The sequence below is a fragment of the Rhinoraja longicauda genome, chromosome 24 (genome assembly GCF_053455715.1).
Source record: "Rhinoraja longicauda isolate Sanriku21f chromosome 24, sRhiLon1.1, whole genome shotgun sequence".
Lineage (NCBI taxonomy): Eukaryota > Metazoa > Chordata > Chondrichthyes > Rajiformes > Arhynchobatidae > Rhinoraja > Rhinoraja longicauda.
The window spans coordinates 25681325-25703555 of NC_135976.1; the positions used below are offsets into that span (position 1 = coordinate 25681325).

At 44.5% G+C, this 22231-nt stretch overlaps 1 protein-coding gene across 2 annotated transcripts; it reads left to right on the top strand.

Moving 5' to 3' along the window:
• The first annotated feature begins 1106 nt into the window (after nt 1–1106).
• On the top strand, nt 1107–21492 carry LOC144605497 (methyltransferase-like protein 27). 2 transcript variants are annotated; one of them, XM_078420842.1, is made up of 7 exons: nt 1107–1353; nt 3167–3258; nt 13194–13314; nt 13933–14061; nt 16779–16917; nt 19258–19350; nt 20379–21492. In XM_078420842.1, the coding sequence occupies exons 3-7, from the start codon at nt 13195–13197 to the stop codon at nt 20579–20581; spliced, it is 684 nt and encodes a 227-aa protein (XP_078276968.1). In that variant the 5' UTR covers nt 1107–1353; nt 3167–3258; nt 13194; the 3' UTR covers nt 20582–21492. The 2 variants fall into 2 exon arrangements, with proteins under 2 accessions (XP_078276968.1, XP_078276967.1); XM_078420841.1 differs by lacking the exon at nt 3167–3258 and having other exon boundaries at nt 1109–1353.
• The last annotated feature ends 739 nt before the right edge of the window (nt 21493–22231 follow it).

A 22231-nucleotide genomic window follows, 5' to 3' on the forward strand; every position in this document is an offset into this window, starting at 1 on the left:
GAGAATCTTTCTTTCCTTCACATGCAGTATTATGTGGAACTACCATCCCCACATGTGGTAGCTTGGTCAGTTTATGGAGATATTTCAGCGATTCTGGTGTTTATGTGGAACTTTAAAAAACATTTACACGTGTTTAATATAAGTGAAGATCTATGTTATAATTCAGTCGGCTTAATCTTTAAGCAATGAATGTAGGAGAATCTGGGTTTGGTCGAATAACTGGGCGGCACGATCGTGCAATGGTTGCCTTACAGCGCCAAAGACCCAGATTCGATCCAGTCTACGGGGTTTGTACATTCTTCCCGTGATCTGTGTGGGTTTTTTTCCGAGTGCTCTGATCTCCTCCGACACTCCAAAGACATTTGTAGTTAATCGGCCTGGTAAAATTGTCCCTATTGTGTGTAGGATTGTATCAGTATCTGGGATCGCTGGTCGGCGCAGACTCGATGGGCTGAAGGGCCTGTTTCCACGCTGTATCTCTAAACTAAACTAAACTAAAATGTGTCATTCTGACCTTTCTGTCCTGGGCCTCCTCCATTGCCAGAGTGAGGCCACATGCAAAGTTGAGGAGCAATATCTCATATTCTGCTTGGGTAGTTTACAACCCAAAGTATGAACATTGAATTCTCCAATTTTAGGAACCTCTAACAAGCAAACCCCCACTCCCCCTACTCCCCCACCCCCCTTTTCTTTGTCCCCATCGGTCTCCCTTGTGCCCCACCTGGACCCACACCTATTTCTCCTCAACCTCCACGCATTCCTTCTGTGGGAATTGTGGGAAGAACTGAGCTGTTCTTCCAATTTGTCTTTCAACATGAGCAGTATTTGCTTCTGTGGAAATCAAGCTTTACTCCAGTGAATGTACCGTTCATAGATAGGCTAAAAATGCCTGGTTGAGGTGACCCATAGAGTTAAAATAAATAAACCTGCTGAACACAAGGATAAGCTAGTGAGCTCAAGGCTACACATAGACCCATTCTAATCTTCCTTGTAGATAAACAAATCTGTTTATCCAGTGGAAAATTACAGAATGCTGGATCGCAATAGTTAACCGTGTAAAAATAATGCACGTGACTAACCTTGCTCTTCTGCTATCAAAAATGGTATAAATATATTACATGCTTTGAATATGCAGAACCGTCTATGCTTGACTGCTCCCCTTGTCTGACAAGTTATATCAAATAACTTTTAGATAGTTGACTATCAAATAACAGTTTGATAGTCACTCACATCTCGTGTAAATTATTCCGACAGTTTTGGAGGTTCAGACGAGATCACTAATCTCTTCCACCGACTTTGATTCGTGCAAACACAGCTCTAGTGACAGCCGAGACAGCCGGCATTAAAAAAAAGGTAAGGATTTCTCTTACATCGTATCTTTTCTGCCACGAGTACCTTCTTGAATCCAGGTGGGCGTAGGGCGCTGCCGAAGCCGGAATAAACGTGAATGATATTTGGTTGTTCAGGTTCAAGGACTGTGAGTGTGGGTTCGAGTCTCATTGTATGAGTAAGTCAGGTACCTGTGTAAAAGTTAGTAAGAATCTTAGAATTATAATATGGGTAGTACTGAATGCTAAGAGAAGCCATGTACAATGAACTCCAAGAGGATATATGTACAGAACATGCATTATGGACCAGAGAGTGTAAAGATTTCCCATCCAGCTGGCTCTGCTCCCCTGGATTCCTGCAGTGAGCAGTGAGTATTGCATGTAGCATATCTCAGTAGAGGCAGCCTGCAAGGATCCTGACGAAATGTTCCTGAGATTGAGAGCAAAAAAACATACAAGAAAAGGGAAGCAAGAATAGGCCACCTGGCTGAAGAAGGGTTTCGACCCAAAACATCACCTATTCCTTTTCTCCAGTGATGCTGCCTGACCCGCTGAGTTACTCCAGCACTTTGTGTTTATCACCTGGCCCATCGTGTCTGCCTCATTATTCAATATGATTATGGTTGATCTAAGCTAGCCTCACTGCCAGAACCAACAATTCTGAGAGTCACGATCTATTCTGGTTTTGCCTTCTCCCTGCTCCCGTTGGGCAGAACATACAGCAGCTTGAAAATGCACACGACCAGATTCAGGACCAGCTTCTTGCTACTTGGCTTCTGAATGGTCCTTCCACAGGCTAGGTACAGTCTGATTCACCTCAACTAATTGTGGACATTGGACTTTGTCTTTGGAGCTGTTACGCCAGATTGCTGAGAACTATATTCTGAACTCTGTGCCTTCTCCTTCACTCTTCCCATTGTACTTGAGTTTGTCTTGATTGTATTTATTTATAGTAATATCTGACTTGATTGGATAGCATGCAAAACAGCTTTTCACTGTACCACAGTACACTTGACAATAATAGAGTGTAGTAATATGTGTAAATTCAAGAAAATGTTCAAAAATATTATATTTGAAAAATACAAAATATGTGATCAGCATTGAGAAATGACTGACATGACAGAAATCATGGTTCTTGACTATATTTGTGTTTCTTTCTATGTTTTGTTTATCTGCTTCTGACCTATGATGTTGTGTTTTTTCAAATTATATTTTGTTACGTATTAAGGGTAGGCACAATAAGCTTTGGCTTCTGCCTACACCTTTATTTTTCGGTCAGAAAATATCATCTGTGATCTCCGACCAGCACACTGCACAGAGAGGTTAATTCCCGGGATGGCAGGACTGACATATGATGAAATAATGGAGCGACTGGGCTTGTATTCACTGGAATTTAGAAGAATGAGAGGGGATCTTTATAGAAACATATAAATTTATTAAGGGTTTGGACATGCTAGATGCAGGAACCATGTTCCGGATGTTTGGGGAGTCCAGAACCAGAGGCCACAGTTTAAGAATAAGGGGTAGGCCATTTAGAACTGAAATGAGGAAAATAAAATTCACACAAAGAGTTGTGAATTTGTGGAATTCTTTGCCTCGGAAGGCAGTGGAGCCGATTCACTGGATACATTCAATAGAGAGTTAGGTAGAGCTCTTAGGGCTAGTGGAATCAAGAGGTATGGGGAGAAGGCAGGAACGGGGTACTGATTGTGGATGATGAGCCATGATCACGTTGAATGGCGGTGCTGGCTCGAATGGATGAATGGCCTACTCCTGTACCTATTGTCAATGCATCAATGTATTTTGCATTCGATTGATGGTGGAATTCTCTCCCTTAGGGTTGATTGTCCTCTCAATGTGGATTTGAGGTGACTTTTTTAAATGCAGCAGTGAGCAGCAAACTTTGGACCCTGAATGCCACAGTCGTCAGGTCGAAAGATCTATTCTACATTTTCTTTGAACCTCATCCTTTTTGTCTTGTTTTCACACCTTACGCTTCCTTATCTCTGTGTCTCACTTTCCCTTGACTCTTCACCAATACCATCCCCTGTCCTGATTACTGACACTAACTGACCCCAGGCCTCCTGAGGTCTCTCAATCAGTGAGATCCGACCATCCCAGCAACTTCCCTCCCGGCCTCTGAACCTCAGACACAGACACCCGTTCTTGCCTGACTTGTGTCAAACACTCCACAATGGCCAGGAAAGGCAGCACTTGTTTTACTTTAGACTTTAGACTTCAGAGACACTGTGAGGAAATAGGCCCTTTGGCCCATCGTCCTCGCCGACCAGTGATCACTCCATACACTAGCACTACCCTACACACTAGGGATGATTTACAATTTTACCGAAGCCAATTAACCTGCAAACCTGTACGTCTTTGGAGTGTGGGAGGAAACCAGAGCCCCTGGAGAAAACCCACGCAGTCACAGGAAGAACGTACAAACTCTATATAGACAGCACCTGCAGTCAGGATCGAACCCGCGTCTCTGGCGCTGTAAGACAGCAAGTCTACTGCTGCGCCACTGTGCCGCCCTGGGTTTGTGTGCAGCTGTAGCTTGTAATGGCAGTCTCTTGAAGGCATGTTCATTGAGAACAGTACACTACACATTAACATGTCATGATAGAAACAATTCAGTCCCTCGGACAGAGTCCACCGGGTGGCGCCAGCAATGGCTGCCTCGACAACAGTCTGTCTGACTCTTCCTTCTTTGTGTTTTAATAATATGTATTAAATGTTTTTAGTGTTCTTTAGCTTGTTTTAAGTGGTGGGTAGCCGGGGGGAGGGGGGGATTGGGGGAAACTTCTTCTAATCTCCTACCTTGATGGGGATGCGTTTTTTTCCCGTATCGTATCTCCGTCCTCACTGCGGCCTAACATCGAGGAGTTGGCGGCCTTTGCAGGAGACCGACTTTTGAGAGCTCCACCGCGGGTGCCTACGGGACTTTAACATCGCGGAGCCCGTGATCCCTTTGCCAGGGATCGACCTCGGAGCTCCAAACGTGTGTGCTTGTGTACTTAACATCACGGAGCTCGCGGTCTCTGGTCAGAGACCGACATCGGGAACTCCAAGCCGTAGGAGCTTCGACCGTCCTGACGTGGGAGTTTCGATCCCTTGACGCGGGAGCTTCCATCACAGTGAGAAATGTGGGGAATCTGCTGTGGTGGATGTTTATGTTAACTTTTATGTAGTTGTGTGTCTTGTTGCTTTTTTTTTCGTTTGGCTGTATGGTAATTCGCATATCACTGTATCTTAGTTGGTACATGTGACAATAAAAGACCTTTGAAACCTTTGAAACCTTTGTTGCTGCCAAACTGAGCTTGGAAAATAATGGATACGGTGAGGCACGAAGGCCACAGGTTTATTGCAAGATAATAATTAATCAGGAATCAAATGTCAAGAGTGTTTAATTGTCATATATGCCAACAACGGAAAAGTGAAATTCTTACATGCAGCGGCATAACAGGCTTGTTTCCACAACAATGAAAGACAACATATAATAGACAAAAATATATAATAATCCCAATAACAGAACAAAAAAGTCCTCAGTGCAACCAAGACAGCCCACAGTTCATAGTTTAGTGTGTTGTAATGTTCAAGAGCCTGATGGTTGTTGGGAACAAGCTGTTCTTGAACCTGGAGGTCAATGGAAGTCAAGGGGGATTGAGAACCACAATATCTCTGATCATTGTTAAGTGATCAACAACAACAGCAGCACACTCCCTAATCCAATGGCCAGAGACACCTTTACTTGTGGGAGGGTCTCCCTGTCAAGGATAGACCTAGTCAGCCACAGCAGGAAATGCAACCATAGATGAAACATTCCCCTCTCCAATAATAATAATATATTCCTTTATTTGTCCCACACTGGGGAAATTTACAGTGTTACAGCACCAAAGTGGATAGCAAGAGATCATTCATCTATATGCTACAACTCTCGTTTGTTTGTTTGTTTGTGACCGAACTTCAGCCAAAACTGTACCAGATAGCATGACATTTTTAGGCCTACCTTATTAACTGTCGTCGTTTTAATGGTAAAAATAAGTTTTATTGAAATTGGTGTTATATATTTTTAAGTTATTCACATTTTAAAGGTTTTAAAAACCACCGCATGCGCAGTTGGGGCTGGTCCTCATCTAAGATGGCCGCCAGACCAGCGCCTACACTTACATAAGATGGCTGCCAGTTGGGGGGGAAGGTCATCATTTTCATCATCCCACTTCCCGCCAGACGCCCGTTAGGTTCCGCGGCCCAAGTAGGGTGAGTGTCACCGCCGCCGCTCCAAACCCCGGGAGTCTCCATCATGGCCACCACTATGCCCCGGGGTCCCCGCCCCTCCACCCTCCTCCCGAGGCGATAGATTTAAACTTTAAAATGTGAATAACTTAAAAAAATATAACACCTATTTCGAAGAAACTTCTTCCAATAAGACCACGGGACGATGGTAAGGTGGGCTTAAAGTTGTTGTGCTATTGTGTACCGTTTTGGCTGTAGTTCCGGAACAAACAAACAAGAGTTTTTGTATAAAGATTTTATTTGCTGCTGAGCTGTTAAAGATAACCCCCCCCTTAAAAGCTCCCCCAAACCTCCCCTACATTAACTGAAATTGAGTTAAGGTTGTTTTAAAAAACCCCACTCACACACTCCATCCCCCTCCACCCCCTTTATCCCCCCTCCCCTCACCTGATCAATACCTATCTCTTTTTAATATCATGCCAAGAGGGAGGAAGACCTCCGAGGTCATGCAGACCTCCGAACCCTTCTGAATTTGGCAGAAAGCTTCCACCTTCTGATTTCATTTCTGCCATTCCGATTTTGCCTCACATTTTCCCAGAAACACATGCCTTGACACTTGACCCGCCGCTTGCCCCACCCAGCCTCGCCGCGCCTTTTGCGTGGTTTCGCCGCTCGCCCAGCGTCACCAGTCCTGGCCTCGCCGTTCACCGGGCCTCTCTCGCTGCTAGGCTTGTGGGTGCCGGGCCTTGAAGCTCGCCGGGCCTCGAGTCACCTCCCTGCTCGCTGCTCGCTGGGCCGGGCCTCGCCTCACAGCTCGCCGGGCCAGGCCTCGCCTCACCGCTCGCCGGGCCGGGCCTCGCCTCACCGCTAGCTGAGCCGGGCCTCACCTCACCGCTCGCCGAGCCGGGCCTCGCCTCACCGCTCGCCGGGCCTCGCCTCACCGCTCGCCGGGCCGGGCCTCGCCTCACTGCTCGCCGGGCCTCGCCTCGCCGTTCGTCGGGCCTCGGCTCACCGCCCGCCGGGTTTCGCCGCTCGCATTGCCTCGCCGCTCGCCTCGCCTTGCCACTTGCCAGGCCTCGCTTCGCCTCGCCTTACCGCCTGCCAGGCCTCTCCGCTCACCGGGCCTTGCCTCGCCGCTCGCCGGGCCTCGCCTCGACGTTTGTTGGGCCTCGCCTCGCCGCTTGCCGGGCCCCTGCCTCACTGGGTTTCACCTTGCCTCGCCGCACCCCGATTTCTGCAGATTTTTCCCACAGTCAGTTTTCAAGAGCTAATTCTCTTCAATAATTATTAGAGACAGATATAACGCATCTGCTTTTGGCAATAAATCTCTCACTGGTCAGGAAGCTCTCGTAGCCTTCGCCTTCTGCGAAGACAAGCTTTCTGAACTTTCCAAAAAGTCAATTCCAATAAATCGTTCCAGCTTAGGCAGATTTCACGATGAATCACTCCAGTTCAGATAAGACCTCACATTTCGTCTCTAGTGAAGGCAAGTTCTCTGAACTTTCCAAAGGAGTGGATTCAAGCTGATCGCTTCAGCTAAGAAGGAATTTTACGCGATGTAGCGGCCGGTTTCTCGTCTATCTCAATTAGCTCCCAAGCTGCCATTTGCATAGACCGGGTCAGCGATAAGCGTAATAACTCGAACAACTAATAACAGAGATCCTCCCAGATGTTTAATAGTTAGTCTTCTTTATTTGAAGGTGCAATAAACATATTGGCATATCTCTTGTCATCGACTGGTTATTAATTGCTAGGTAAAATTCCATATCTTACCACAGTCTATGCGATCGTTACGAATTGCCAGATATAACTTCGACACAGTTTGTATTAATCTTCTAGTTAATAAAACTTACAGGCGATTACATCATGGCTGATAAATCTTTTGGCGGAGCTTCTAGCTGACCCTCTGTCAGCACCTCCCAGCTCACCCACTATGCCCGCACGTACCCAACTGCCCGTACTCTGGCTCCGCCCAGCCCCTACGTAAGCATTGCATTAACTCTATAGTGTCCAAACTACAGCAGAATACAAGGTAGTGATATTAATAAGCAAAAATAGCTAATAACTGCAAAATGGCTCCTACAATACTCATGGTAGGCCTGACATTGTACATGTAGTCCAAGAACTACAGACTGTTGGAAATAATAGTCATTTTTCACACATGAATGAAGCACAACGCGTATGTGCATTCGGCGTGAATACTTTTTTTGCTGAAAAGTTGCATAACGTGCCATATTAGGAATTTGATGTAAAATTCTGAATTTTGCACATCAAAATTATGAATTTGTAAAGTCAAATGTTGGGAGGTCTGTTCATGAACCATACAGCAACCACACCTCTCCATGTTGGAAGAATGGAAGATGCAGAAAGAGATTCCTGAAGCCGTTTATCGAAAGCACAAGGTGTGGAGCTGAGTCACATCCTCTGTACAGGAGAAGATCTCTGGATATGGGAGGTTTTCAGGGACATCAAGAAGGACGCCGGGATTGACCTATTACTTCTGAATGGGTGGTGCCCTGTAATGCTCATCTCTTGAAGTTGTTCAAATGTCACATCAGCATTGAGATATGCTCCTCTGGAAAGTTGGTCAAATACGTGTTCAAGTACACTTTGAAGGGGAGTAATCAAGCAGTTTTTGGAGTTAACAGGGATGATGAAATTGCACAGTACTTTACTGGCAGATACATTGGCCCATTGGAAGCAGTGGGATCAATCCTTGGATTTTCAACTCATGAGAGATGTCCTGCTGTCATTCGACTCCAGGTACATCAACCACAAGAACAACGAGTCCTCATCAGAGTCGATGCTGGTCGGCTGGTGAGAAATGAGGATATCATGAGAACAACTTTAACTGAATTCATGGAATTGTGTTCTCGAGATCAATTTGCAAGAACACTGTACTACGCTGATGTACCCCGATTTTACACATGGAACAATAAGAAATGGCAAAGAAGGAAGGTTGGGAAGTAGAAATTCTTCCAGGTATTTTTGAAGCCAACATTCTGAGACAAATGTATACCGTTTCTCCAAGATGTGGCGACCTCTACTATTTGAGACTGCTTCGCCCTCATGTAAAAGGACCAGTATCCTTTGATTCAACGAGGACACATGACGGACATATTCTTCCTTCCTTCAAAGACGTCTGCATAGAAAGAGGTTTGTTGCAAACTGACGACCATTGGCAACAGACGATGGAAGATACTGAGCGGACAAGACTCCTCGAAGCAATGAGAGATTTGTTTGTATGCTGACGATTGCTGAGATCAACACTTCTCGACAATTATGGGATTGCTTCAAGAATTCAATGTCTGAAGATTACCTTCAAAGAGAACGGAGAACAATTGATGATCCAAATATCATGATTGATGAGAGGCATCATGATCAGGCTCTGTTGTATATTCAAGACAAGCTTGTGAATTACAACAAGACACTGGGATACTTTCATGTGCCACTACCAAGACATGGAAGGATGAACCTTGATGGTGACAATCCAGAATTGCTGCGTGAATTGCAGCACAATAACCCTGAACAACAGTGATTTGTTGAAGAGAAGGAGTCTCTGCTGAATGCTGAGCAAAGAGCAGTGTATGACCATGTGTGCAGCTGCTTGGAAAGGAATGTTCCTTCAATGTTTTTCATTGATACACCAGCAGGAATGGGAAAAACAATTCTCACCAATTTGATCCTCTCCAAAGTTCGAGGTCAAGTTGATGTTGCTTTTGCTGTAGCATCCTCTGGTATAGCAGCTACATTGATGCCTGGTGGAAGAACTGCACATTCCCGATTCAAGATACCCATCGAAGTGACCGATAATACAATGTGCAACATTGAGAAGAACTCCAACATGGTTCATTTGATCAGGAGTGTGAGACTGATTGTTTGGGATGAGTGCCCGATGATTAGGAGGGAGAGCTATGAAGCGGTGGACAGAACTCTTCGAGATCTATGCAAAAAGAACGACGAGCCTTTTGGCGGCATTCTTACCATTTGTTGTGCCGATTTTCGACAACTCCTTCCTGTTGTGAAAAGGGGAAATGATGCTGATGTTGAAAATTCTTGCATCAAGAAATCCTATTAACGTTCAAATTGTTATATTTTGTTATTCATATTTTAAACTTTAATAAATCTCTTTTCCACTTGCTGTGCCCGTCAGCCGCCCATGCGCAGTAATACCTCCATGTTGCACGTCACAATGGAAACCCGACGGGCAGGAATGGTGGCGCCGCCGGAGAGCCCCTAAGAATGGAGGGGGGGATAAGGGGGGATGGAGTGGGTGACTGGGGGTGGGAGAGGAAGGGGGTAGTGGATGGGGAAGAAGGGGGGTTGAGGGGATGGAGTGAGGGAGGGGAGGGGAGGGTGTTAGACAAATGCAGAAAAAAACACAATTTGAATGAAAAATCGTGATTTTCATTGAGATAGTTTTCTTTTACAAAGCTATTTATTTTTAAGAAAAAAGCACAATTTTCCCACGTCACAATGGCAACCCAATGAGTTGTGGGTCCACTTGGTCTACTTATAAATAAAAGTAAAGACAAGGATAAATTGTCATCAGTTTTCTGTGTATTCCTTAACTGTTACCGTTGTCTCGTCGATTCGTGGGAGCAGTGCTGGTTGTGCAGTCTCACAGCAGCGGGAAGGAAGGACCTCCTATATCTCTCCTTCACGCACTTGGGGTGAAGGAGTCTGTCACTGAAGGAGCTACTCAGTGCATTGACAGTGTCCTGCATGGGGTGGGAGTCGATGTCCAGCAGCGATGTTAACTTTGCCATCATCCTCCTCTCTCCCACCGCCTGTACTGAGTCGAGGGGGCAACCCAGGACAGAGCTGGCCTTCCTGACCAGCTTGTCAAGTCTCAGGATAATGTCAAAGCCGCACCATCATCTCTCACTGATGGATGGATGCCAACAAAAAACTGTTTGCCTCCCAGAAGTGGAGTCTCATTCTTTATCGATTCTGGGTGTTCACCAAGTTGCTGTATTTGCAGATTGTAATCTTTTACAAACATCTTCTGTGTTAATGATTGCCAGTTCAGCCGGTCTCTTCACCGGGTATATAAAATATAGACGGTTCATAAGTTTGTAAGTTCATAAATGATAGCAGCAGAATTAGGCTATTCGGCCCATCAAGTCTACTCCGCCATTTAATCATGGCAGACCTATCTATCTTTCCTCCACAACCCCATTCTAAAGCTTTATCCCCATATCCCCGACACCCATACTAATCAAGAATCTATCAATCTCTGCCTTAAAAATATAAATTGATGGCCTTCACAGCCTTCTGTGGAAATGAATTCCACAGATTCACCAACCTCAAACTAATGAAAATCCTCCTCTTATCATTCATAGCGAGAAGATTTGTGTATAGGAGCAAGGAGGTCCTACTGCAGTTGTACAGGGCCCTGGTGAGACAACGCCTGGTGTATTGTGTGCGGTTTTGGTCTCCTAATTTGAGGAAGGACATTCTTGCTATTGAGTGAGTGCTGCATAGGTTCACCAGGTTAATTCCCGGGATAGCGGAATTGACATATGATGAAAGAATGGATTGACTGGGCTTATATTCACTGGAATTTAGAAGGATGAGAGGAGATCTTATAGAAACATATACAGTAAAACTCTTAACGGATTGGACAGGCTAGATGCAGGATAAATGTTCCCCATTTTGGGGGAGTCCTGGTTGGGGTCACAGTTTAAGAATATGGGGTAGGCCATTTAGGACAGAGATGAGGAAAAACTTTTTCAGCCAGAGAGTTGTGAATCTGTGGAATTCTCTGCCACAGGGAGCAGTGGAGGTCAATTCACTGGATGTATTCAAGAGAGAGTGAGATATTGTTCTTAGGGCTAATGGAATCAAGGGATATGGGGAGAAAGTATGAACAAGGTACTGATTCTGGATGATCCGCCATGATCATATTGAATGGCAGTGCAGGTTCAAAGGTCCGAATGGCCTACTCCTGCACCTATTTTCTATGTTTCTATGTTTCCTTAAGGTACATACTTTTATTCTGAGGCTATGGCCTCTTGTCCTAGACTCTCCCACCAGTGGAAACATCCTCTCTACATCCACTATATCCAGGACTTTCACTATTCGGTAAGATTCAATGAGGTCCCACCTCATCCATCTAAATTCCAATGTGTACAGACCCATTGCCGTCAAACACTTATCGTATGTTAACCCACTCATTCCTGGGATCACTCTCGTAAACCTCCTCTGGAACCTCTCCAATGGAACATCCTTCCTCAGATATGGGGCCCAAAACAGCTGTCAATACTCCAAATGCGGTTTGACCAGTGCCTTATAAAGCCTCAGCATTGCATCCCTGTGTTTATATTTGTCCTTTTGAAATAAATGCATTTGCCTTCCTCACAACCGATTCAACTTGCAAATTTAAATTTTGGAAATCCTGCATGAGCACTTCTGTAATTTGCATCAGTAAAATCATAAGTATTTGGCACAAAATATAATAATTTGCCTGCTATCAGGTGTGGGAGATCAGGGTGCAGTCTTGTGTCTCTGGAAACCATGCTTGCAGCCTACTTTTTGTATCTATATATCCCTTCATTATTGTCTCTTCCACAGCCAACAATGGACCATCGTGGGCTCCACCTTTCCTTGGTCATCGGTGCCGGCTCTAATTTGTTCTGAACCTTTTCAGACCTCTAGTTTCTGTCTCCCTGATTTTCAGTCTGAAGAAGGTTCTCGACCCGAAACTTCACCAGAGATGCTGCCTGACCTGCTGTTACTCCAACACTTTGTCCCTTTTTGTGCATTCACCAGCAACTGTAGTGTAGTTTAGTTTAGTGTAGTGACATAGTGTGGAACCAGGCCCTTTGGCCTTCAGAGTGTATGCTGAGCAGGGACACTAGGTCAATTTACAGAAGCCAATCAACCTACAAATCTGTATGTCTTTGGAATGTGGGACGAAACCAGAGATCTTGGAGAAAACCCAAGCAGTCACGGGGAGAACGTACAAACTCCATAATGACAGCACTCGTAGTCAGAATCGAGCCTGGGTCTCTGGCGCTGTAAGCAGGAACTTTACCGCTATGTCACTGTGCCATCCTTACATTCTTTGTTTCTACCTGATATCTTTGTTGGTTTGATTAGTTCAATCAATATGCAGATTAAAATCAGTTGCCTTCTTGCAGCACAGTTATAATGATGCATTTCCCTTCTTGCGTGCTTTAACATTCATGTGCTGTTCTACTGAGGGGCAACACTTTGCACGATATTTGTATGTAGGATCCATGTTTCAGTCTCTTTGCAGCATTTGTGGGCTGAGTCCATCTGTCTTGTTTCAATCTTTGCACATTGTTTTGGTGCAGGGTGTATCTGTGCTGTTTCAATCTTTGTACTGCAGCAAGGTAAGTTGGACACCAAGTGCTGGATAAAGTCAACAGGTCAGGCAGCATCTCTGGAGAACACAAATTCTAAAGAAGGGACTTGACCCTTAATGTCACCTATCCATGTTCCCGAGAGATACTTGCCTGACCCATTCAGCTACTCCAGCACTTTGTGTCTTGTTTTGCAAACCAGCATCTGCAGTTCTTTGTATCTCCATTAGAAGGTATACCTCATTTTAATCCCTCATAACTGGACATTACCAACAAGGATTTTAAAAAATTGTTTTAGGATGAATAAGGATGGAGACGATGTGGCTGCTGCTACCAAGAGCTTCCTCACGTTATACAGTGAACTGAGCACAGGAGAGAAAGTTGATTTTTACAACTCTTGGGCAGAGAACTATGAAAAGGTAACATCTATACATGTTTACTTTAGGGGCTAAGACTCTCGCCATCCAACTGTGCAGTAACTTTGCCACAGTTCCTAGGGCCTCACCACATATCCTCTATAATGCCAGTTACTCTTTTGTACAAATGTCAATGATGAACAAAATGTCCTGCTTTTGGAAACTTTTTCCCTAAGTTTTCTCCAATTGAATTGTTTTGTTATCTGCTTCATTTCTCTATCTTGATGTGCAGTCATATTTAGTTTAGTTTAGTCTATTTTAGAGATACAGCACGGAAACAGGCCCTTTGACCCACTGAGTCTGCACCGACCAGCGATCCCCGCATATTAACACTATCCTACACACACTAGGGACAATTTACATTTATACCAAGCCAATTAACCTAGAAACCTGTAGGTCTTTGGAGTGTGGGAGGAACACGAAGAACTCTGAGAAAACCCACACAGGTCACAGGGAGAACGTACAAACTCCGTACAGACAACACCCGTGCTCAAGATTGAGCCCGGGTCTCTGGTGCTGTAAGGCAGCAACTCTACCATCCTTAACTGCAAGGTATAGATTGCACAGGGTAAAATCCTTTAACCATCGGACCTCGTGAGCAAAATCTTTTTCCCTCCACAGCACACGAGTGTGATAGGTTATCAAGCTCCCAGTCTTGGTGTGGAAACCCTCATTTCAGTATATACGGAAGATCGAAGCAGTGCGCTGGTTTTCGATGTGCCCTGTGGAACAGGGATGGTGGCAGAGCTGGTAAGAGACAAACTCTAATCAAATGTCACAGAGATAATGATGCGAAACTAAGCCATCTGTGCCCATGCAGGTGTGCTAGTGAAGAGGTCCCAGAGTCAATCTGTTTCTTACTGTATATACTTGACAGAATATACTGTAGATAATTGACAGAAATAATGAAATTCGCAACACCACGACCACACACAAAGGTTTATTTCGCAAATCTGAATGAACAACATTTTATAAATAACTTCATTTTCAGAATTGTACCTTTCATCTAGCATGCCATGTCTAGAAGTCGTGTTGTTTATTGGAAATGTCCCCGTGTTGATTCAGAGCTACCATTGCAGATGTTAGAATTCTGAACTAAAAACAGAGCTTGCTGCAAATATTCAGCAATGCAGACAGTGTCTGTAGAGAGAGAAGCAGAGTTAATGCGAGAGAGTATTAAGGAGGTCAAACTGGGATGGCAATAGTGTGTTGCTTTAGTTCAATTACTCTAACCATTTAAGCTTTAATAACCATTCAGCAGTTTCCACAGTGATCTTCTCTGGTAATAGCATCAGATGTAAGGCACAAAAACAGACTGCTGGAGGAACTCGGCAGGTCAGATTGCAAGCATGAATGGAAAAAGGACAGATGATGTTTCAGGTCGGGATCTTTCTTCAGACTGATGGAGTCAATAGACAATAGACAATAGACAATAGGTGCAGGAGTAGGCCATTCGGCCCTTCGAGCCAGTACCGCCATTCAATGTGATCATGGCTGATCATTCTCAATCAGTACCTCGTTCCTGCTTTCTCCCCATACCCCCTGACTCCGCTATCCTTAAGAGCTCTGTCTAACTCTCTCTTGAATGTATTCAGACAATTGGCCTCCACTGCCCTCTGAGGCAGAGAATTCCACAGATTCACAACTCTCTGACTAAAAAAGTTTTTCCTCATCTCTGTTCTAAATGGCCTACCCCTTATTCTTAAACTGTGGCCCCTGGTTCTGGACTCCCCCAACATTGGGAACATGTTTCCTGCCTCTAACATGTCCAACCCCTTAATAATCTTATACGTTTCGATAAGATCCCCCCTCATCCTTCTAAATTCCAGTGTATACAAACCTAGTCGCTCCAGTCTTTCAACATATGACAGTCCCGCCATCGAGAGGTGAGAGCTGGCAGAGAGGTGAGGGGGAGGGCTGGGCCCAGAGCTGGCAAATGAGAGGTGGATCGAGGTGAGGAGGAATTGTTTGGTAGATGAGTTCCGATGGAGGAGAGAAAGGTGAGATAGTGCCCAACACTGGAGATGATAAGTGAGAGAAGACAAGAGGTTGTAAATGTTGGAATCAGATAAGAAACGAAGGTGGGGAATGCAACATAGAACGTGAGGGAGAGATAATGAGTAGAAGGGAATGGGGTAGGGGGTAGGGAGAAGATAGGAAACGGAGAGACATGAATTAAGGAGGGATGGGTGATATACAGTTGGAAAGGAGTGGAAAGAAAGGGGAGCGGGTAAGGAAGAGGGGAGCTGGTGAAGTTGATGAAATTGGCGAGTTCTGCATGGGTGCAAGAAGCAGCCCAATGCAGTCATCATGCAGTGGAGAAAGATTTGGGGAGAGGTGCCAGCATGCATTTGGACAAAGAATGTTCAACAAAAAGACAGGCATAGTGGGAAGGCTCATGACCAGAGCTTTGATTTAAAGAAACTGAGAAAGATCAAAAGAAAAATTGTTGATCTCTCAGGCTTTCCTGATAGTCATAGTGTCAGACAAACAGCATGGAAATAGGCCCTTCAGCCCAACTTGCCCATGCCAACTAACTTACTCCATCTACACTGGTCCCACCTGTCTGTGTTTGTTCCATATCACCCTAAACCTGTCCGATCCATGTAACTATCCAAATGTTTTTTTTAATGTTGTGATAGCACCAGCCTTCACTACCTCCTCCCTCTGCTTGTTCTATAACTACCACCCTTTGTATAAAAATGCTACCCCTCAGGTTCCTATTAACCCTTTTCCCCCTCATCTTAAACGTATGTCCTCTGGTCCTTGATTCCCCTACTCTGGGTAAAAGGCAATTGTGCATTTACGCTTTCCATTCCAAATGATGGGGAATTAAATTATAAGCATTCCATTTATTCCACCCAGTGGCTTCCAATTATCACCTCCAGTATTGGTTACCATCTCCACCCTTCTCTCCCCTACCTGACACATCTACCAATCAACCCCTCCACACCTGCATCCACCTATCACTTACCAACTCTGATCCCACCCCTTCCGCTCACTTCTCTCCACCAGCAATCTCCCCCTTATTCCATTAGTCCGGAGGAGGATCCTGACCTAAAATATTGTCCTCCTCTTTCCCATCTACATCTCGGTTGTACTGGTAATGGGGGCCAAGGAATTGAAAGTTGTTCCAGTTCTGGTGAGCGTATGAGATGTCCTGAATGTTGGTGGGAAAGGGTTGGACAAGAGGGGATAAGATAGAGTTGAGGTATGAGAAAATAAGTTCAATGGGCGCAAGTTGTCCATTTCCTTCCGCAGATGCCACCTGACCTGCTGAGTTCTTCCATTAGTCTGTTTTTGATTTTGCTCAACTTTCCAGCATCTTATGGATCTTATGGGTGATACCTTATGGATAGGACAGGTTTGGAGGGATATGGACCAAACACGGGCAGGTTGGACTAGTGTAGCTGGGACTTGTTGGCATGTTGGGCAAGGTGAAGTGAAGAAAATTCTGGTTCCTTCAGATGCAGAAACTGGGCTTCAAGAACTTCCATGGAATGGATTGCAGTGAAGAAATGCTGAAGATATCTGAATCCAAAGGAATGTACCAGAAGCTGATGCACTGTCTGATAACTGCGGATAAACAGCTGCCCGTAAAAGAAGGTAAATGACTGATATAATCTGTTTTAATGGAAATCCAGGAAAGATGCACCTTTATTCTGTAGAATAATTTTGAGCATAGTTTGTGCCCAATATTGAAGAAATCTTCTTGTCTTCAAGGAATGAGATGCTTAGTCAGACTTATCTAACTTTAATGGAACTCTGTGTTAATTTTTTTATCTGGAAATTGTTTCTCATCTTTTTTTTGAATAAGGAATTAATTATTTCCTTATTTTCTTACACATAAGAGGAGGCCGTGCAACCCACTGAGTCAATGGCGGCTCACAGAATAATCACATTCTCCCTCTGATTTTTTCCTTCTGGCCATTTCCCCTTACCATCCGAATAACCACCCCCATTTACAGTGGCCCATCAGTTCACATGTCTTTGGGATGTGAGAAGAAACTGGGACGTCTCGTGAAATCCCACGTAGACACAATTGAATGATTGAAAGATTTGGCATGGAAACAGGCCCATCAGCCCACTTTATCCATGCCGATCATCAATCACCTGTTCACACTGGTTCTATGGCTCACATATATTCCCTGTACACTAAGGCCAATTTGCAAAGGCCAATTAACCTACAAACTCAGTGAATGGAGGCAAAACATTGAGAAGTGTTCATGAAGTATCTGAGCTAACACCACCTTATCTGTAGGAATCACAGAGAGAAGGGTCTCGACCCAAAACATTACCCATTCCTTCGCTCCACAGATCCTGCCTGTCCCGCTGAGTTTCTCCAGCTTTTTGTGTCTATCTTCCACCTTATCTGTAATTGCTTTTTGGCTTAAAGGTAGTTAGTCCATCATCACCCAGAATGAGCCGAATAGTTGCGCTGGTCGATGGCAATTTGAAAATGTAAAATAGGATGAGGGAGAGGCTGGTTAGTGTTATCTCCATTTTATCATATCATATATATACAGCCGGAAACAGGCCTTTTCGGCCCACCAAGTCCGTGCCGCCCAGCGATCCCCGTACATTAACACTATCCTACACCCACTAGGGACAATTTTTTACATTTACCCAGCCAATTAACCTACATACCTGTACGTCTTTGGAGTGTGGGAGGAAACCGAAGATCTCGGAGAAAACCCACGCAGGTCACGGGGAGAACGTACAAACTCCTTACAGTGCAGCACCCGTAGTCAGGATCGAACCTGAGTCTCCGGCGCTGCATTCGCTGTAAAACAGCAACTCTACCGCTGTGCTACCGTGCCGCCTACATCCTACACACTTGGGACAATTTACAGAAGCCAAATAACCTACAAACCTGCATGTCTTTGGAATGTGGGAGGAAACCGGAGCAGCTGAAAGAAACCCACGTGTTCACAGGGTGAACATACAAACTCAGAAAGCATACACAGACATCGTCTGTACTCAGGATTGTACCCGGGTCTCTGGAGCTGTGAGGCAACAACTGTACCGCTGTGCCACTGTGCTATCCCTTGATGGGTTGAAAGGCCCATTTCCATGCTGTCTAGCTCTATGCATCAATGAATGGAATGGTCCATCCTTCACAACACCAAGCAAAGGCATTACCAGCAGTATGAATATTGCTTTCTCTAATTTCAAGTAACACTTGCATTCCCTCTCTGTTCATTCCCCCCCCCCCCCCCCCCCAGTTGTCCTGCTAGTTTCACTGTTCCTATCCCTTCGTTATCACCTCTTCCCCAGCCCACAAGGGACCATTGTGAACTCTACCTTTCCTGGATCAATGGTGCCGGCTCTGATTTGTTGTATACCTTTTCATACCTCTAGTTTTCATCTCCCCTGACTCTTAATCTGAAGAAGGGTGGCCTGGTGGCGCAGCAGTAGAGTTGCTGCCTTACAGTGCCAGAGATCTGGGTTCGATCCTGACTATGGGTACTGTCCGTACGGAGTTTGTGCATTCTTCCTGTGACCACGTGGGTTTTCCCTGGGTGCTCTGGTTTCCTCCCGCACTCCAAAGTCATACAGGTTTGTAGATTAATTGACTTTGGAAAAAAATTGTAAATTATCCCTTGTGTGTGTGTAGGATAGTGGTAGTGTATGGGGATTGGTGGTCAGGGTGGACTCGTTGGGCCGAAGGGCCTGTTTTCCCGCTGCATCTCTAAATCTAAAATTAAAACTAAAACTAAGCATCTGGACCCAAAACGTCACTTATTTTCTCCAGAGATGCTGCCTGAATCGTTGAGTTATGCCATCGTTTTATGTCTATCGCAGGCAGTACCTCAACAGGTCAGGCTTTAATTTAATTTAATTTCTAAGAGCATATGCATTTCTTTCAGATGTTGTGTGAATAAATCTCTGTCCTCTTTGCACTTCCTGTGCTGCACATCTGCTTGTTGTTGAAATATCCTGCAGGTACCTACGATGTTGTGATGGTTGTTGGTGGATTGTCCCAGCCACATCTGCCGTGGGAAATCCTTCCAGAATTGCTGAGAATCACCAAAACAGGTCAGTACAAAGGTCGGAAAGGGCAGAAGTAACTCAGCAGATCAGGCAGTATCTCTGGAGAACATGGATATGTGATGTTTGAGGACTTGACCCAAAACGTCACATCTCCATGTTCTCCAGAAATGCTGCCTGACCCGCTGAGCTAATCCAGTACTCCTTCAGAATGTTAACAATCACCTGCAATTCCTTGTTTCTACTCAGTAGAAAGGTCCCACAAATGAAGTGGTATCATTAGAACAAACAAAGGAAGGAGCACACAACCCAAATAAAACATACAGGCCATGTTTAACTGGTAGAGCAAAATGGCAAGGCCACTTCACACTGACCCATACAAAAGGGATCTGGTGTTACAGAAGGATCACTCTAACTGAGCTGCACTCTAGGGTGCTGGAGTTACAGCAGGAGCACTCCACACTGAAGATGGACACAAAATGCTGAAATAACTCAGCAGGTCAAGAGTCTAGGGAGTCAAGAGTGTTTTATTGTCATATGTCCCAGATAAAGCAATGTAATTCTTACTTGCATCAGCAAAACAGAATATGTAAACATTACACTGTAAACAATGTAATAAACGAGAAAAAAAAGTTCTGTCAAACAAACATTTCGGGTCAGGACCCTTCTTCTATCTGAAGAAGTCTGAAGAAAGGTCCCAACTTGAAAAGTCACCTGTCCATTTTCTCCTGAATGCTGTTTGACCCGCTGAGGTATTCTATAATTTTGTGTCTATCTTTGGTACAAACCAACATCTGCAATTCCTTTTTATTTCACTCCATGTTGAGCTGTATTGTAGGGACCTGGTGTTACAGCAGGGTCACTCCACACTGCCCCATACTGTGGGGGTCAAGGTCACTCCACATTGAGCTGCACTGTAGGGACCTGGGTCCATCCACAGTGTCCCCTGCTGTGACTACATGCTGTTGGACAGATTCTAGTCAGGCAGACTGCAAGCCTGAACACAGGACATCTTTTCTTCGGCAAGGTGTGATGCCATTATTTATTTTAATTGCGACTGCTGGTCTTTCTTTCAGGAGGGCTTATCTGTGTCACAATGAAGGCTGATGTGAGTGATCACAGGAGTAAACTGCTTGCTTCCATCCAAGAGTTACTGAAGAAAGGGCTGTGGGAGGAGGTTGTGAAACGATATATAGAGAAGTGGCAAAAGGGCATGCTGCTCACAGGAATGTCTGAAGAATACATTGATGGAACCGTATCTGTCTTCAGGAAGAAATAACCAGAAGAGATTACACATCTGGCACAGAAGTATATGGCTACGCTGCCCAGCTGTTCCTGCCACCATTTATTTTCTACATCAACTTTCTCCCCACTCTCATGATCCCCTCTATCACTATTCCTCTCTATCCCATCTCCCTCACATGTGAGGTCCTTCAACCTGTCTACACTATTCGACTTCCTCTGTTTGTGGTAGAGAATTCCACATTCCATGACACTTTTGGGAAACAAGTTTCTTCTTAATCAATTCCCCACTGAATTTCTTTGTAACTATGTTACATTGAGCACCTCCTGTTTGGTTTACAAGTGGACCTTAAGACATAGCAGCATCATTTGTTATCTACTTGCCCATTCTCCTAACAGATTAATGTGTTCTCTGAATTTGTTGACATCCTTCTCAGTTTAACTGTCCTTCCATTTGCAACCCCGAACATACACCCACTGCCCCTCCACATGCACACAGACAGATGCACACACACAGACACACATACATATATGCACACACAGATGGACATATACACACACAGATGCACACACAGACCTACATAGACACACACACAAACACACACAATTTACAAATTTAATAATTGTGCTTCGGTACATAAATCATTAATGCAAACTATGAACAGCAGCAACCTCAGCACTGATCCTTGCTCCCTACTCTCCACCTTACAGTCTGAACATTTATACATTTTCACTCTTTGTTTCCTGTTCTGAAGCCAGCCAGCAATCCATCATATCCCCTGATTTCCTCATTCCCTGAACTTTGTCATCAATATATTATGGACTCCTTATTGAAGGGATTCCGAAAACTGTGAAAAATTACAAGTACCGTAAAACCAATGTCTCCTGTTTTGTTCTTTCCTCAAAGTTATCACCTCAACTAATTAAATAAAACCATTTTGAAATCCATCTTGAATATTCTGGTGGCTCTTTTATTACCTCCATTTGTAGGAATTCAGGTTACGTTTCTGCCACCAGTGTCATAGAGTTGCACAGCGCCAAAGCAGGCCCCTTGACCAATAGTTCACGGGAATGTAAGGAGTTTAGAAAAGGGATTAGTGTAAATGTGTTCTCAATGGCTGGCGCAGTCCTCATTTGACTTGGTTGTTTTTATGTATCGTATTATCTGATTTGAATGGACAAAACAAAGCTTTTTACTGTGAAGAGACACAAAATGCTGGAGTAATTCAGCGGGACAGGAAGCATCTCTGGAGAGAAGGAATGGATGACATTTTGGGTCGAGACCCTTCTTCAGACTGGGAGTCAGTGGACAGGGAAATTAGAGATATGGAAGGGTAAAAAGAGCATGTAAGGTGTGAAAAGGACAGATCAAAGCAGACAATGGTCAACGAAATGTACACTGGTTCATTGTTGGCTATGGGGAAGGTGATAAGGAGGCAAACAGTAAAATTAATCATTAATTAATTAAACCTCAGTAAACGTGATAAGAATAAACCTAAATCTAATAGAATTTCCTCGTTTTATGGTTCTATAAGTCAATTTGCTCTTTTACCAACAATGTTCAAAGTCCTCTTTTACTTTAGTTTTTGTTATACCGTTCTCTTCTTCTATTGTTGATATTTAGGCGACTTATATTTCTTGAAGTCACATCCTCATCCCTCGCTCCATCCCCTGACTGTCAGTCTGA

Excerpts from the sequence above, each read along its gene's own strand:
- LOC144605497 (XM_078420842.1), top strand. The coding sequence starts at position 13,195 with ATGAATAAGGATGGAGACGATGTGGCTGCTGCTACCAAGAGCTTCCTC. Across the intron at positions 13,315-13,932 it reads GGGCAGAGAACTATGAAAAG|CACACGAGTGTGATAGGTTA; the intron begins GTAACATCTATA and ends TTCCCTCCACAG. Across the intron at positions 19,351-20,378 it reads GCTGAGAATCACCAAAACAG|GAGGGCTTATCTGTGTCACA; the intron begins GTCAGTACAAAG and ends TCTTTCTTTCAG.